Source organism: Brassica napus, chromosome C2 (assembly GCF_020379485.1).
Source record: "Brassica napus cultivar Da-Ae chromosome C2, Da-Ae, whole genome shotgun sequence".
Classification (NCBI taxonomy): Eukaryota; Viridiplantae; Streptophyta; class Magnoliopsida; order Brassicales; family Brassicaceae; genus Brassica; species Brassica napus.
In genome coordinates this window covers 22462627-22481168 of record NC_063445.1, presented here as the reverse complement: position 1 = coordinate 22481168, position 18542 = coordinate 22462627, and the positions used below count along the sequence as shown (strand labels likewise).

Here is an 18542-nt window from a genome sequence, read left to right as displayed (position 1 = left end):
ACGCTACCCGAACGATACTCCATTGTAATTAACTACTTCTACAGAGATTAAATGTTGTTTTCAATATCCAAAACTATGACGTAGATATGTGCGTACTGTCAGTTAATTCATTTCCTAAGATATGTGTTATCTATGTATATATATATATCCATAAATATTATTATGTTATTTATTATACAAGAACGTTATGCTATTTATTGCCACAAGAACATAAATGTTACGTCAATTTCGAAACAGTTTGATAATTTCTGATAGGCATGATCATTCGATTTTTGGTTTGGTTAACTTGGGTTTTGAGTTTTGGGTTCTCGGTTTTCAATTTTAGGTAACAAAATAGGAACCGCCCTAAAATCGGTTCAGATCGGATCGGTTATCATTTAGTTCGGTTTGGTAGGAGTAATTATGTCAGGAACTGGTAAAGTTCTAAAAATTTATCGGGTATAATTCGGTTATGGTACTTTTGTACCTAAGAGCTCTTTATCGCAGTACATTAGCTGCGGTTCTTAATATAATTAGGATTAAAAAAATGAAAATTAGCTATTTACTGAAGAAACGTTTCTTAATTAAGCTTCAGAAGAGACGTCTCTTATCCTTCAATCTCTTCTCCTCTCTCTCCAATAATTTGATCTCTCGGCAGTGGATTCTCTGAGTGTTGTCGTAATCGGATATCAGATCGATTTCCTGGTTGAACTTCGGCTCTCCGGGATCAATGGCAGCGAACTCGAGCAGCATCTCAGTGATCAACCACATGCCTCACTCATCGCTCCGATCCGTTTCCGTTCCCCTTTCACATAGAAAGTTACCGACTTTTCGAGCTTTCTCCAGTACAACAATGGCAGATGCTAAAGATGCTGGAATGGATGATGTTCAGAGACGCCTCATGTTTGAGGATGAATAAGACCATCTCCAACCCATCTCTATAATAGATCTCTAAAATAGAGACAAAAAATAGAGATAGTGTTTTTGCTCCAATGTGTTCCTCTATAATAGAGGAATGCTATATTTACCTCTATAAATAGAGAAATGCTATTTTTTTCCCTAAATATAGAGAAAAAAATAGCATTCCTCTATTTATAGAGGCAAATATAGCATTTCTTTGTTATAGAGGAACACATTGGAACAAAAACATCATCTCTATTTTTGCTTCTATTTTAGATGGGCTGGAGATGCTCAAAGTCTTCGACTCTCTCTTCTTCTATTTCAATTCGTGGGTTTTGCCAAAAATTGTACCTCTTTGTTTTCAAATCGGTTGGTCTCCATTGTTAGGTTGCTGAGAATAAAGTGACGAACTTTGGTTCTGGGAATTGGAGTTTTTAGATTTGCTATGATTCAGGAATATTGGTCTACTGATTTGTTAGCTTCTATGTAATAATAACATTAATGCTCTTGGTATTTCGTTTTGGCCCTTGCCAAAGAGGAGTTTGTGCGTTTGGGGATTTCTTGCTTCTTGAGATTGTGTTCTCTTTGGATCATACAGCTTAGGCGTAATATGATATTTCAAAGGATTGTTGTGTGGTTGAGTTAGATTTTGTTGGTCTATGCAGTTATTTGGTGGGTAACTTAGTTTCTCTCGCAACGGTAGTTTATTGCCTTGTCCTGTACACCGGCTTTAGTTTCTTTGGTGCCCGTCATCAATGTGCAGGCCCTGTTGATGGTAATTGGTTTCAGATTCTTTTTTTTAAGTTTGGTATCGATCTTTTGAATTCACTAGTGGCAAACTTGACAGAGTTATGATGCCTACTGGTGTCCCATAGTCTCACGACTATCTTTGAATTTCTCCCATAGTCTCACGACTATCTTTGAATTTCTTTGAATTCACATTCCCACAGTTGTATGGGATTTACTTATGATTCCCACTGGTGTCTTTCTTTTTTACAATTTTATTACTAGCAAGTTTGGCTAAATGTTGTAAGAACCTCTCTCTCTGAACAAGCAAAGTACTCAAAGAAAGTGTATGCTTGATTTTAATTCGTGTGTCCACTTATGCGAGGTAGCTACTGTATCTACCTTTTTCCTTTGTTTATATCATATGGTTATAAACTAGATGAGCTGTCTTTGTGATGTTAGTAACGTTGTTAGGAAGTCTTATTATTATGAATGTTTGTATTAGCATTAAGCTTTGGCCATAATGAATCCATTTCACATGATCGGTGAATATATTTAGTTATATTTGTATGAGTAAAGCAAGGTTTTGTGATTGTTTAGAAAGATGGCTTATTACTGTTTTTTATTGGACTGTATATCATCAGCTATCTAGTTGCAGCCACTGGCCTGCAGAGCTTGTGGAGTCTTGCACTAGCCACAGTTGATGTCTATGCCATTTTGGTCAAACGTTCCCTACAGAACCGTCGACTCGTTAGCTTGTTTGCAATTGGTGATGGGGTGAGACCAACCTCTTATGAATCAGTTAGCCTCTCATTTTTATCAAAAAACTTGTATGAATGGATAGATAAATAAGCAAATCTCCTTTTTTGGCAGGTGACATCGACGATGACTTTTGCAGCGGCGTTTGCAACGGCAGGGATAACGGTTCTGATAGACAACGATCTGAACAGCTGCTCGGCAAACCATTGTGTTCAGTTTGAAACATCAACAGCATTAGCCTTGATTAGCTGGTTTGCTGCTCTCCCTTCTTTTCTCTTCAACTTTTGGTCTCTCGCTTCATCATCCCGTTGAAAATAAAAGAAAAGACAAAGACTGAACACGAGATCCGTTTCCACCCGTGTACATATAGTGACCGTTTTTTTCTTCTTTCTTATTTGGGTTTGTATTTAACTTTCCTCAAAACTCAGTACCTGGAAACTCTTGTTCTTTTTGTTGTTGTAACACTGACAAAGAAACTTACTACGCAAATGGTTGCAGTCTTGAACAACCTTGTCATAGTTGTGAACTTGATGCATCTTATTTTTTTTTTTATGAACCTCTAAATAAGAGACTCTCATTGGAACACAAAAATGTTGATGTCTCGTAACTGGGTCTCTTAAGGAATATTTAATATTTAAAAATTATTAAGAGACCCAAAGTAGAGTTTTGGGTTAATGATGCTCTAAACTACTTAGAATAGTTAAAATAACCAAATTGCCAAAACTACAGGAGTAAAAAATATTCGAATTATCTAAAAAAATATCCAAAAGATTCAAAAATCTGAAACACCCAAAATAAATAAAAACAATAAATTTTACAAAATATTTTTAATTTTAAAATAGTAACTGATATGATTTGAATGTTTTAGTATTTAGTTAAATGTTACTAATTTTTGGATTTATAATAATATTTAAATATTTTAGTTGTTTAAATCTTAAAATAAATAATATTTTAAAATATTGATTATATTTCGGGTACTTAAAATACATTAGTAACATTATGTTATCTTTTCGGTTTTGGTTTGGTTTAGATATTCTTAATATTTTAAGATAAGAACCATTCGGATTATTGTGTTTTCTATTTCGGTTTCAGATTGGAAACTTTTAATTTGGTACGGTTTTAGTTTTTCGGTTCCTGTTAATTACCAAGACCTTGTTTCTAAAAACACGTTTCAATAATGTCTTACTAGGTGATAATCCGCGCCCTGCGCGGAATGAGTGATTAAAAGAGATTATTACTTTTAATCTATAGATATTATAAAGTAAAAATATATAGTCACAAATATTAGATATAATAAAAAAATTGAACGAAATTATGCGGATTTATATACTGTAATTGATTAGGTGTAATTGAAGTATATTATATGAAAATAAATCTTTAAGCGTAAGCAAATATTTAAATAAATTTATTATAAATTTAAGATAAAACAACACATAGGAATATAATTATTACTTTCATAATAAAAATTATGATAATACGAAACGAAACATAGGTAATAGAATAATAAAATACAAAAGCAACAAATTATAAAGAAACAAATAAAAAAACTGATAAAACCACAACTAATGTGAAAAATGTCTTTAGAACTCTAGGTTTGCAATCCTAGAAAGAGAAATAACAAAGAACTCAAGGGTGCGTATTTATATACGTTAAATTAATCTTCTGAAATCAATCTCACCCTAATTATATAAAATATTCACTAATTATTATCACAAAACTTGCGCTTTAATCCCATTTAAAAGCTTGCCTTAATACACGATAATAATAAATCAAAGACGATCAAATTAGGTAAATACTATCATACACAAATGATGTAATCAATTCACTTTATTTTTAAACACTTGTAACGATATCACCTTTGATTTCGGGATGATATTTAAACAACAAAATCATGTGATATAATTTTTAAAATCTGAATACATAATCTAGCTTTCTTTATATACAACTGTAATTGCAGATGAATGCTTAATGATTATAAAAAATCAATCAATTAAAATTAAGAATTGATATGTAATTTAATTTGTCCAAACAGAATAATCTAACTTTCTTTATATACAACCGTAATTACCGGTAAATATTTAATGACTTTAAAAAGACAATCAATGAAATTTTTTAATTGATATCTAATTTAATTTGTCCAAGCGGGCTAATGAATTTTTCAAATTCAACATAATAACATACGTAGCTAACCGGTCAAGGTTATAGCTTAATACATCTTTTGATATATTCAATATAACTATACCTATAATGAGTTTATATATGTGAGGTTGATATAAAAAAATTAACATATGACCATTGGACAATAAGGACTTCTGAAATAAAAAATATTAATACAAACAGTATAGAGCAAGCAGTCATATAGCTCATTCTACATTTTGAAAATATTGAAATTGCCTTATAGTTGATATCATTTAAGTGAGACGAACATTCTTACTTATACAAAAACAAATTTATACTTGAGATTTCTATATTCTCAAAGATGATAGGCACTTCGAGCTATATTCGATTTTTATTTGTACTTATATATCATAAAGATGATAGGCGTCTCGAGATAGATGAGAAATATTTTTTGAACTAAAACCTGTGTTATACTATTTTTACTAAAATATATTTGTATCTACTTGATGAATATAGAAACCTAAGGAGACTACAAAAATTAATAATAAAAGAGACATTCTATCAATACGAAGGAGGCCGCGTGAGAAATGGGTTATCGGTTATATAGATAGGAATCATATAATATATTATGTTAAACTATATTGTAATGAATAATGGCAATATATGTAATTAGTCTAATGAGGAGAGGGCTTTTAATTAAAAGGTGTGAGAGTGATTCTAGTGTTGACACCTAAGAAATGACAATTTGGTTAATAACACATGAGGTCAAGGTTAGTTTAAAATAATGCTCCTCAAATAATAAAAAAGGGACGTGAGGTTAAGGGTCTGTATATTACTCTCGAAGATAGAAAGTCTGACAACTATCTATCGAAGAGCAAATGACGGAAGGAGGCGCACCAAATAAATATTTGTTGTGTTTTTGATTATTGAACTCGGACCAGTGAAATATATAGACCTTGGTATCCAAAAAATTATATTCATAAAAGTAGGTTTCTAAATTTTGAAAAGAAGTTTTTTTTTGAAAAAGAAAAGAAGTCTTTTTTTTTGTTAAAGTTTTACTAAATGTTTATGACTACCAAAGTTTCAGATCCGGATTGAATCACATCTTTTTAGCTCATTTTAATTTATAATATGCATTTAAACATCACTAGAAGTTTGTATATACATATATATTTATCCATATCATGTTTTAAAATGGTTTATAAAGAATTAAAGATTTAATTGGTGACCACTAAAAAAGCAAGAATAAAAAGGAAAAAAAATGAAAGAGAACGAAAAATAAAATAAAAATATTTATTATTTATTGTTTATTCTCGAATTTAATAATGAAAATTCTTCTATAATCTTTTAAAATTAGAGAAATAAGAAGGGATAATATGTGAAAATTATTTTCTATAAATGGTGTAAAATTTTAAAAATGAAAAAATTTCATTATTTCCATTCAATCCTTTTGATTACTATTTAGAACCTAAGAGTATTTGAATCGGGTTGCCCAAAAAAGAGTATTTGAATCGGTTTTAAATCTATAAGCATGAAACTACATCAAAAGATCTGAACCAAAGGGGAAGGACGACAAAGCTGGCATCGGCTTGGGGGCACGTCCAAAGCTCAGCGGGTCCGCTACACCATTAAAAAGGAAAAAAAATGGAAGATAGTTGATTTAGCATTGGTCTTTCCGAAGGCGGAGAGTAACTGTTATATATTCTAGTTTGCGTAAAACATAGAAAACATTATGATATAAAAAGACATATTTTATTTCTTGATAAATCATAGAACAAAAGTTGTAATGCATATTCCGAACTACTTAAATGATATAAGAAAACTTAATATGTATTCTAAACATTGGTCAAAAGTAAAATAACCTAAACTCTAAATTTTAGCTGATGGAAAACAATAAATCAATACAAATTAATATCAAATTTATTTTTAAAAACACTTGTATAAAAATATATATTCTGTAATTATTTACTCTTTATTCAATTTAAATAAAATAATTTAATTAAGTATTGATAATTATTTTCAAAAGTCAATTTGGGAGGTTGGTTATTACTTATGATAGACATATGTTTTTGAACTGTCAAGTCTCATTCATGTTTTTGAACTGTCAACTCTCTGTCTATTCCTTCATTGGTTGCTGATGAGTCTAGTGCAACAATTAGTTTCTCAATCTTATTTGCACAATTCTCTCTTTATTTATAAATGTTTGTAAACTGTGTTGTATTTCCTCAAAGTTTCAAACATTGATGTGAGAACTTGAAATTAAGGGCCCTACTTTATAATTTCTGCAAGTGTATCCGGTCGATTTAAATTGGCTTTGCAAATTCACAATTACTACATAGCTAGGATAAGACATGCGCCTTGTGTACGATGAATTTATATGAAAATTATTTAAGAAATATTGTATAGAAAAATAAAAATTTTATTCTTGATCGAATTAACATTTTTGGCACTTAAACAATTTTCTGAAAACTTTTTTGTTAATTACATAATTTGTGTACTGATGAACTAATCTCATTTTTAAAAAACATTTATGTAAAAAAACCAATTATCGCATAAGAACCTAACATTTAGACTGAAGAATATCATGCCTACTAATTGGTTACAATGAAACTATGTCAACTCGATTTTATATCATGATTTATCAATTCAAAAGTTAATTATGGTTATGAGAAGTTTACGTTCACGTGTCAATCCTATCTATCTTCAATATTTTTTTTCATTTTTGTGTCGTTTTTTTTCATTTTGGTATTGCTCGACATAAATATTGATTTTTGAGATTATTCTCATTTCATTATTTTATTTTGGCCTGAAATTTAGAAAATGTTTAAGATTTAAAATTATTAAAGAGATACATACTTAGGTTAAGATCTGCGCCTTGCGTAAAATAAATATTTTATATTTATTACATATTTTATGTTTTCTACATATTATAAAATAATAAAATAATAATTATATATTAAATAACTAAGAAATCAATTACTATTATGTAATAAATTCGTGTGTGCATATAAATCAAACGACCGCTCCTGTTTATTCGCAATCATTTTAGGGTAAACAAATCAAAACAATCAATCTTATTTATTGTATATGATATATAATTAAATTTAAGTGATATTAACGTAGACATATAAAATACTTTTAATATAGATATTTATTAAGAGGTTTCTACTCATATGATTTTATGATTATTTTTATATTTGTGTAACAAAATTTTACACCAACGATTTTTTTTATAATGTGAAAAGTTTAGTGGTTTCAATAATTTATAATCATTTAAAAAAACAATAAAGATTTCAAAATTAAAATATTAACTTTTCAATATATGTTCAACGCATATATCAAAATATAAGTATGTATTTTCATATGACGTATAGTTTAATTTAAACGATATGAAATGTATATATATATATATATATATATTAATATAAACACCGATTAAATTATTTATTCATAAGATTTTATAATCATTGTATCTTATTATAGAAAAAAATTTAAACCTTAGTCACAAAAATTTATGTGAGACTATTAACAGTTTTAGTAATGTATACTCGTTTTCAAAAACTCAAAATACAACATATACAAAAAATTCAAAATTTTATTATATGATTAATGTAATTGTGTAATTTATTTTAATAATAAATAATTAAAAAATGATAGAAAGTATAAAGATTGTTAGTCAATCTTTATTATTTAAAATCATTAATTGTCATATAAATCTTAATCACATTAGGTAATTCCGTAGGTTTTATTTAAAGAAAAAATATATAATAATTTTAATTTGATAAATTAATGATCCATAATGGATATACTATATAATATAAAATTAGGATAAGACCTTCGCCTTGCGCAGAGCGAATTTATATGAAAAGTATTTAAGAAATATTGTATGGAAAAATAAATTTTATATTCTTGATCGAATAAATATTTTTGGCCATTAAATAATTTTTTTTAATTTTTATTGTTAATTTAATTTGTTTACTGATGAGCTGATTGCATTTTAAAAATATTTAGGTCAAGAAATCATTTATCGCATCAGAACCTAACGTTTAGGCCGAAGAATCTCAGGCCTACTATTTGATTACAATGAAAATACGAGAGCTCGGTTTTATATCATGATTTAGCAATTTAAAAGTTAATTATGGTTATGAGAAGTTTACGTTCACGTGCCAATCCTAAATATCTTCAATATTTTTCTCGTTTTTGTGAAGTTTTTTTTTTCATTTTGGTTATTGCTCGATATAACTATTGATTTTTGAGTTTATTCTCATTTTGTTATTTTGTTTTGACTTGAGATTTAGAAAATGTTTAAGATTTAAAATTATTAAAGAGATACATACTTAGGTTTAGATCCGCGCCTTGAGCGGAATATTTTATATTTATTACTTATTTTATGTTTTTTTGCATATTATGAAATAATAAAATAACAATTATTTATTAAATAACTAAGAAATCAGTTACTATTATTTAATAAATTTGTGTGCGCATATAAATCAAACTATCTCTCTTGTTTATTCGTAATCATTTTAGGGTATATAAATCAAAACAATTAATCTTATCTATCAAATGTGATATATAATTAAATTTAAATGATATTAACATAGATATATAGTATACTTTTAATATGAATGTTTATTAAATGAGGTTTCTACTTATATGATCTTATGATTATTCGAATATTTGTGTAACAAAATTTTACACCAACTATTTTTTTTTATAATGTGGAATGTTTAGTGCTTTCAATAATTTATAATCATTTAAAAAAACAATGAAGATTTCAAAATTAAAATATTAATTTTTCAATATATGTTAACGAATATATCAAAATATAAGTATGTATTTTCATAAGATGTATAACTTAATTTAAACGATATGAAATGTACATATATATATTAACATAAACGGCTATTAAAATAAAATTATTTATTCATAAGATTTTATAACCATTGTATCTTATTATAGAAAAAAAATTTAAACCTTAATCACAAAACTTTATGTGAGACTTTTAACAGTTTTAGTAATTTATACAAAAAATTCAAAATACAACATATACAAAAAATTCAAAATACAACATATACAAAAAAATCCAAATTTTATTATATGATTAATGTAATTGTGTAATTTATTTTAATAATAAATAATTAAACAAAAATGATAGAAAGTATACAGATTGTTAGCAAATATTTATTATTTAAAATCATTAATTGTCATATACTCCCTCTGTTCCCAAAAGAAGGATTTTCTAAAGTATTTACGCATATTAAGAAAACAATCAATTTTTTACAATTGAATTAATTATTTATTTTACTATACATTTTCCAATAAATATCAACCAATAGTATTCAATCAATTCAAATATTTTCAATTAATGTTTCTTAAAAGTATAAAACTTTTCAACATTAACTACTAAAAGTACCTTAAAATTTTAGAAAATCTATCATTTTGGAACTAAAAATAAATCTAGAAAATCCTACTTTCAGGAACAGATGGAGTATATCATAATCACATTAGGTAATTCCGTAGGTTTTATTTAAGGAAAAAATATATAATAATTTTAATTTGATAATTTAATGGTCCATAATGGACATACTATATAATATAAAACTAGGATAAGACATGCGCCTTGCGCAAGACGAATTTATATGAAAATTATTTAAGAAATATCGTATGGAAAAATAAATTTTATATTCTTGATCGAATAAATATTTTTGGCCCTTAAATACTTCTTTAAATTTTTTTTTGTTAATTTAATTTGTTTACTGATGAGCTGATTCCATTTTAAAAATATTTAGGTCAAAAAATATTTATCGCATAAGAACCTAACATTTAGGCCGAAGAATCTCAGGTCTACTATTTGGTTACAATGAAAATATGAGAGCTCGGTTTTATATCATGATTTAGCAATTTAAAAGTTAATTATGGTTATGAGAAGTTTACGTTCACGTGCCAATCCTAAATATCTTCAATATTTTTCTCGTTTTTGTGAAGTTTTTTTTTTCATTTTGGTTATTGCTCGATATAACTATTGATTTTTGAGTTTATTCTCATTTTGTTATTTTGTTTTGGCTTGAGATTTAGAAAATGTTTAAGATTTAAAATTATTAAAGAGATACATACTTAGGTTTAGATCCGCGCATTGAACATAATAAATATTTTATATTTATTACTTATTTTATGTTTTTCTGCATATAATGAAATAATAAAATAACTATTATATATTAAATAACTAAGAAATCAGTTACTATTATGTAATAAATTGATGTGCGCATATAAATCAAATGGCCGCTCTTGTTTATTCGCAATCATTTTAGGGTATATAAATCAAAACAATCAATCTTATCTATCGTATATGATATATAATTAAATTTAAATGATATTAACATAGATATATAGTATACTTTTAATATGAATGTTAATTAAATGAGGTTTCTGCTCATATAATCTTATGATTATTTGCATATTTGTGTAACAAAATTTTACACCAACTACTTTTTTTATAATGTGGAATGTTTATTGGTTTCAATAATTTATAATCATTTAAAAAAATAATAAATATTTCCAAATTAAAGTATTAACTTTTCAATATATGTTCACCGTAGATATCAGAATATAAGTATGTATTTTCATATGATGTATCTAGTTTAATTTAAACGATATGATATATTATATATATATATATATATATATATATTAACATAAACACCTATTAAAATAAAATTATTTATTCATATGATTTTATAATCATTGTATCCTATTATAGAAAAAAAATTTAAACCTTGATCACAAAAGTTTATGTGAGACTTTTAACAGTTTTACTAATTTCTCGTTTTGAAAAATTTAAATACAACATATACAAAAAAATCTAAATTTTTATTATATGATTAATGTAATTATGTAATTTATTTTAATAATAAATAATTAAACAAAAATGATAGAAAGTATACATATTGTTAGCAAATCTTTATTATTTAAAATCATTAATTGTCATATATATCTTAATCACATTAGGTAATTTTGTATGCTTTATTTAAGGAAATAATTCAATTTGATAAATGAATGGTCCATAATGGACATACTATATAATATAAAATTCCCTACCAATTTAATTTTGGACTTACAAAATTCTCAATTGATTCTCAAGCCGCCATGTAAGCAAAATTAGTATTCTAATTACGTGACAACTCAGCAGGGTACTTTTTGATTAATACAAACTACAAGTTATAACTTTTTAAATGTTTCTCTATTAATATATAGGGAATTTCATAACAATTTAGTTTTAGACTAACAAAATTCTCAACTGATTCTCAGGCCGTCTTGTAAGTAAAATTAGCATTCTAATTACGTGACAACTCAGCAGTGCAACATTTTAATTACGTGACAACTCAGCATGACATTTTTTCAATTAGTACTAACTACATGTTATAATTTTTTAAATGTTTCTCTATTAATATAGATGGGATATGAGTACTTCATACATAATATTTTTTCAAAAAATGATTTTGCTTTTTTCTTGAAAGAATGTTTTGATAGAAAATTGCATGAAGCAATACAGGTTATGAGTGAAGTGTAGAGTAGATGTTAAGACATGAGCCTACATGAGAATTAGGTTAGCTGAAACTTATCAAGTTCAAAAGAACTAGAAAATAGGGAACGACGAAGATATGGCTAAGAATACTATTAAACCTTTGGAGTTTCATCTTCCATATAAACAGGAGTAGTTATTCTTCGATGATTGATATACCGATTTCATTTTTGCAGCCCACGGATACTCCTGAGATGCTTTGGTGATTTGGGGTGGAACTCCATCAGTGGCGCACAGGTGCATACCGATTTTGTTTTTCTTTGTCTTTTAGTTAAAAGGATCTACTTTCAATAATGAGCTACCGATTTGTATTTTTCTTATTTTAGTATGTATTCTTCTGTTTAGTTTTAGCCTACGTTACCATTCAAATTTGTATATATACAGGCGAAAAAAACAACCGTCTAACTCAAAAGTCAAGGCATGACCTAATAACAAGACATATCTACATATGACATTAAACAACACAACATAAAACTATGACACCGTAAGAAGTACGTCAGAAAACAACAACCACAACGACAAAAGTTAGGTGTAGGACCAGGAGATACACACACTTGAGACAAATTAACAAAGCCATATGCATCAACAAGCAGCGCCTAGTCTCTGGCCGAGATAAACAAAGTGCCAGGTTAGAGACATGAGCATCATTATGTTTAACCAAGAGGAGTATGTGTTGAGCTTGCTCAGCCTCTCGCTTAGCCTCTCCAGTTTCCTCCTTACTTCTTGCTCACTCGTTCTCTCTCCTCCTCCTCTTCCTTCTTCTTTTTCCGCCTTCATCCTCTCAAACATCGCCTATCCACAACAAAATATATATATAACCCAAAACAACATAATGATCACTAGACTAACATCACTTTACTATATTACTAAGACAAACTGGCTAGGTAAGTGTAGATATACCTTGGTGGCACGTGGCTCGACAAATGACTTATTAGCCTCAATCATAAAGAAAGCGGACAAAAGGTTCACGCCTTGCCACATCTCCGTAGCGTCAGTGAGCAGCTTCCTCCGCCGGCTAAGCACGTGACCAAGCAAACCCACCAAGATTCCAACAGAGGTTGCCTTGAAGTAGACAGGATACAGCTTGCTCTGAACAACCCCGAACTGCTGCCTCCCCAACACTGAGGCCAACACGTAGCTCGACACAAACGTCACCCACACGCTAGTCCCAAACGCAGCCGCAATTGCAGTCAGCCCCACCACGCTTGCTACCTTAGTAGGACTCAGCGCCTTCGCAGTCGCTGACCCCAATCCACGCGCCGCAAACTTAACTCTCTCCCACGCGTTGTGGGACTTGTGAGCCGCCTTCTCCTTGAGTTCGTGAGCCTTCTCTCTCACTTCATCTTTCACCCTCTCCTTCGACTCATGGGGTTTATGGGCCATGGTCTCCTTCACGTTATTGGCTTTTCTGGTTACTTTATCTTTAACATCTTGAGCTTTATGGGCCATACCCTCCTTCGCATCATGTGCCGTCTCTCCTACCTTCTCCTTAGCATAGCCGGCTTTATCAGCAACCGTTTCCTCTAAGTCACGTGCCACACGTGTAACCGTCTCCTTCACGTCGTAAGCTTTACCCGCCGCAGCATCTCCGGTATCAGAGATCTTCTCTCCGACATCATCTACCGTATCAGATGCTCGGTCTTTAGCCCGGCCAACAACACTCGAGATCTTCTGCCTGCACTTACCGAACGCGTCGCATATGACTTCCCCAGCCGTCGCGTGGTGATCACGCGCCTCCTCCGTCACAACCGGCTGCGAGATGCCTTGACCAACGTTTGGAAAATACGACGCCGTTTCTTTCGCTTTCTCTTTAGCGTGTCTAAACAACGTAGTTTCCTTCTCTACTTCTTGTTTTTGTTCTCCCTCATCTGCCGACGGCGGCGAGATCGAAACTCTGGTATTGGTTTTCCCGTCGCGGTCGTATTCAACCACCACAACGCGATGGCCATCTTTGACGATGACGTCTTCCTCCGACACCACGGTCTGTTGAGTGGTCACGGATGGGCTCGGAGACCATACTTCCGCCGCAAATAAAGTGCTGAAGACAAGACACAAAGCCAACAGATTCGTCATTGTACTTGCAAGTTGCTTACTACATCATCAAATCTGAACTGCCACTACGGGTACTAAACTTATAAACACTTTGGGAGGATGTGAAACCGCAACAAACATTTTATTTTTCTTTTAACTTCTGAATGACACGTATCGCCACGTCTTTGCACGTGTCGCTTCTTCATGAAAGTAAACTTCTCGACCGCTCGACGAGGAGCATTTTGTCTTGCGGCATCGCCCGAAACAATCGTATTAGTTAGAAGGAACCACGTAATGGGACTTGTTTGGGTACATTTAGTACTCGTAATGGAAGCCCACAGATCTATAGCAACCCCACTTAGTATTCGTAGTGGGCTAAGCACGCCTATTGATTCACCTAAATTTTCTTATCTCAGTATTAATATCTCACAGGAAGTAGTAGACTTCTTTCTGTCATAAACTAAAATTTATTTTGAATTTAATAGCGAAAACCATTAATAGAATTGGAGAAACAGCATTTAAAACCATAAAAGTGTGAAAATAGCACTTTAATTTTCGGTGTTTAAAACACTAATACTTGAAATCACGAAATTAATTTTATTGTATTAAACCTTAAAATTAAATTACTTATTTTGAAGTAAAAAGTTATCATAATTAAAAATTAAATAAAATAATAGTAGCAAAATAAAATAGTAAAAATGAATAAAAATGAATAAAAATAATTAAAATAAGGGTGAATTTGTCAAATGAACCTAGGGATAGAAAAACAAACAAAATTTTATTAACGTTTTAAACATTAAACCTATATTATTTATTTTCTAATAAAATTATCAATAATAAATTTAATTAAATAAAAATAATGAGAATAAAATAAAAATATTTAAAATAAGAGTGAATTTTTCAAATATACATAAGGATAAGAAAATTAACAAATTAACCATATATGTAGTTTTTTAAAAAAGTGATGTGATAATATTTCACTCCTTTCGAGTTTCGACAACACTGTCCCTCTTATAACGAGAGAGTAAATTACATTTATATTCTACATAATTAAATAGAATAGAGCATTAGAGTCTATTATATTTATGCTAAATGCAATAGAACACAACATCGTAAAAACATAACATATTAATTTTTATAAATGTATATTTGTTTTAAAATTTTCAAAATATGGCATTAGAAAGAAAAAATCTATGTTTTCATAAATTACTAAAAATTTGAATAATTATTTTTTAGACTGTTAAAAGTAAATTAAAATAAGAGGAAATAGTGTTCATTCAAAAAAAAAAAGAAGGAAATAGTGATGAAAGGTAAAATGACAAATATCGTATAAATATACAACCATTATTTTGTTATGGTCATTTTCTTAATTTATGGCTTTGATTTCGTTATTGGTCCTAATTTCTCTTAAATAAATTAACTTAATAAATAAATACAAATTTTAAAGTATTAAAAAAAGTAAAAAACCATTACTACTGTGGTTCTAGTTGCTGCAGGAGCTGCTGACTTTTTTATCTTACCATTAGCATAACGAGGGTTTCGTTTTTATAATCACAAAGTTGGGACCTGGTCACAACGTAGAGCTCCTTTAAGGTTTTTAAAATACTCAATAAAACAGCCAAACTTACAGTAGATACTCACTCACAAGCTCTTTATATATCCATTACATGTAAGTGTTTGATGTTAAAGTTTGAGAAAGAAGCAAGAAGAAGAAAAAGGAGATTACAGAACAGATGAAATAGAACACACTTGTTTCTAAAATCATTTGGTACAATGGATAGAAGTAGAACCAGAGAGATGGAGAGTACAGTTTTTGGGAGCAAGACAACAGTTGCATCTCGGAGGCAGCTTCTCGTCCCCAGAGGAAGGACATGTCATGTACTCTACTTCCAAGCAATAGAGAGGACAAGCGATCGCTGTCTTTGTTATAGTAACTCCAGGGATTACATCTGCTAGAATCGCTCCTAAATGGAATTTTTGAAACAAGAAGTAATATCAAATTCTGATTGTTATATACTTTTTTTTTTTTGATCAATGTTATATACTTATATGTATGTAGTTAACAAGAACTATACCTGTGATCATGAGAGACATCAGCCAAATCTTGTATGTAGCCATGCTTTCCAATGTGATTCTAATTATATTCTCATAGCTTATATATAGAAGCTTAGAAAAAAATGAATTATTTAGCTCCACCATTGACTTTTGCATGGTTGATTAGTCAAGTTTAGTTTACTTTGACCGAATACTTGAGATTCTTTGGACTGAAATGAATATGTGGACGAAAAAGAGTTGAGAGATTTGACTTAAAATGTCGATCTTTATCCTATAACCTTATCTTTTACACTTACTATTACTACTACTGGGATTCAGACCCCACGAATTCACAGAAAAGCTATATATTAAATTTTACATATTTTTTTTAATAAACTATAATTGATACTAAAATTAGATAGATAACAAAATAAAACACAAGTTTTTCAAAAAATATAAATTTTATATAATACAATCCTTCAAAATCTAGTTTAATGCTATAAAGAGTATATAAATATTCTTAAAAATCAAATATCCCGTCATTATTTTATATTGCACTATTTATCAACAATTCATTCGAATCTTAAGATTACAGAAGGAAAAATTGCAAAATAAAATATAGTAGAAATACATGAAAAATAATATATATATGATCATAAAACTATTAAAAGTGAAAATGTGTATAACCATAAAATGGTGAAACAATAAAATTTATATGAAAAGAGACAAGTGTTAAAAGATGTTACCCCAATAGACTAATTTGTTATGATGAAAATATTCATACGAAGAACTATAATGAATAAACATAATTGTATGATGTGTTGTTGGCTTTTGTTTCATACATGTTTGGTTGAGAAGATATGTAAGATTTTGGACTACTTGATATTTTCACTGATTTATAATATCTTTATAACATATGTTTCACGAGACTTTATATCAGCGTATGAATTAAGTTTTATATCAGTAACTCTAAACTGTTATGTAGTTTACACTATTTTGAAATTTTTAGAAATGTAAAATTGTTTTTCAAAACTATAATGTGAAAGGACTATAAAATTGAAACCTACAATTTAGAATATATTGTATAAAATGAAATCAATAAATTAAAAAAGACATTAGTGTTTAAATGTTAACTTTTCATAAAATAATTGGTTATAATCACACAAAACTATACGTTGATTATAAGAAATTTCTTTCTTTTCAGTTTCAAGATTCAAACCCATGAATCGTTTTATAAAATTGTTGATTGTAATTTTTGTTTTTTTTGTCAAACAACTACTTGCATTTATGAACTAGAATCCAGACTACAATAGCAAACGAGCAAGGCCTGATCGAGCCAGCGAATCAGCCTGAGAGTTTTCTAAACGAGGGATAAAGCTAAAAGATACTGGACAGAAGAGAGTTGCAAGGTTCCTAACATCAGTGAGGATACCCGCGATCTCGTTCACGTCCCGCCCTTCACACAGGGCCGAGATAAGGACTTGAGAGTCCGAGAAAACATGGAGGCTAGTGAGCTTTAACTCTTTTGCATTCATGAGCGCTTCTCGCAGAGCCAAGGCCTCCGCCAAAAGAGCTGATCTCACGTGCGTCCTGTTCGAAGAGCCTCGCAGAAGCACGTTTCCTTCTTCATTCTTGATAATCGATCCCATTCCTCCCAGCCTAGAGTTCTCCTGCCATGCTCCATCAATCCAACAAGAAGGAGAGTTTAGAGCTCGATTGCTTACTGTTGTGATTTTCCCTTTCTGTTTACTCTTCTTTGCATTTGCCTCTTCCCATTCTCTAGCGTCCACTATAGCTTTAGTGATGATGTATTCAATCTTATAGGACTTTCCTTCAAAGACCAACTTGTCTCTAGCAGTTCAAAGGTTCCAAATGAGCCAAGGAACCAGCGGGGTGGAGGCAATGCCCAAAGGAGGTAGCGATGCTTTCTTTACATGATCTGTCACCCAAGCTCTAAAATCCATAAGCGCGGAGGGAGCTATGACCGGGGAGTTAAGAGGGGCCTTTGTCCAGAACTCTACTGCAAAAGGACATGAGATGAACAGGTGGGAGATGGATTATGGAGCTCCACATCTTTTGCAGCTTAGTTCTGAATGGATTCCGCGTGTTGCAAGTAAAGTGCCCACCGGTATAGCATTATTTAGCGCTCTCCATAAAAAGTGTTGAATCTTTGGTTGCACCTGTAGGTTCCACACTAGCTTCATCCAGTCAAAGGAGCAGATCCATGCTTCTCCTCAAAGATCCTTATGTACCCTGATTTAACAGAGTATGATCCAGCGGGTTCATGGAGCCAGACTTGTCGATCAGGAGGTCTTGTCGAGCTCGGGATAATGAGCCTAATTTTTTCCTCATACTGAGGTAAGTGCAGTCAAACTTTTTCCAGGTCCCACTCATTGGTAAGATGATCCATCAGGTC

The 18542-nt window shown here is 30.1% G+C and overlaps 3 protein-coding genes across 3 annotated transcripts; 1 reads left to right on the top strand and 2 right to left on the bottom strand.

Annotated features, from left to right (window-relative positions):
• The first annotated feature begins 709 nt into the window (after positions 1–709).
• On the top strand, positions 710–2882 carry LOC106433463 (CASP-like protein 5A2). Its single transcript, XM_022696508.1, has 4 exons — positions 710–882; positions 1545–1578; positions 2206–2382; positions 2479–2882. Exons 1-4 carry the CDS (start codon positions 710–712, stop codon positions 2674–2676), a joined length of 582 nt encoding a protein of 193 aa, XP_022552229.1. The 3' UTR covers positions 2677–2882.
• Positions 2883–12483: 9601 nt separating this feature from the next.
• LOC106433462 lies at positions 12484–14185 on the bottom strand. Its single transcript, XM_013874287.3, has 2 exons — positions 12962–14185; positions 12484–12853 (listed from the first exon to the last, which is right to left on the bottom strand). Exons 1-2 carry the CDS (start codon positions 14132–14134, stop codon positions 12644–12646), a joined length of 1383 nt encoding a protein of 460 aa, XP_013729741.1. The 5' UTR covers positions 14135–14185; the 3' UTR covers positions 12484–12643.
• A 1494-nt stretch (positions 14186–15679) lies between these two features.
• LOC106433480 (proteinase inhibitor PSI-1.2-like) lies at positions 15680–16256 on the bottom strand. Its single transcript, XM_013874303.3, has 2 exons — positions 16168–16256; positions 15680–16056 (listed from the first exon to the last, which is right to left on the bottom strand). Exons 1-2 carry the CDS (start codon positions 16208–16210, stop codon positions 15854–15856), a joined length of 246 nt encoding a protein of 81 aa, XP_013729757.1. The 5' UTR covers positions 16211–16256; the 3' UTR covers positions 15680–15853.
• Between the last annotated feature and the right edge of the window lie 2286 nt (positions 16257–18542).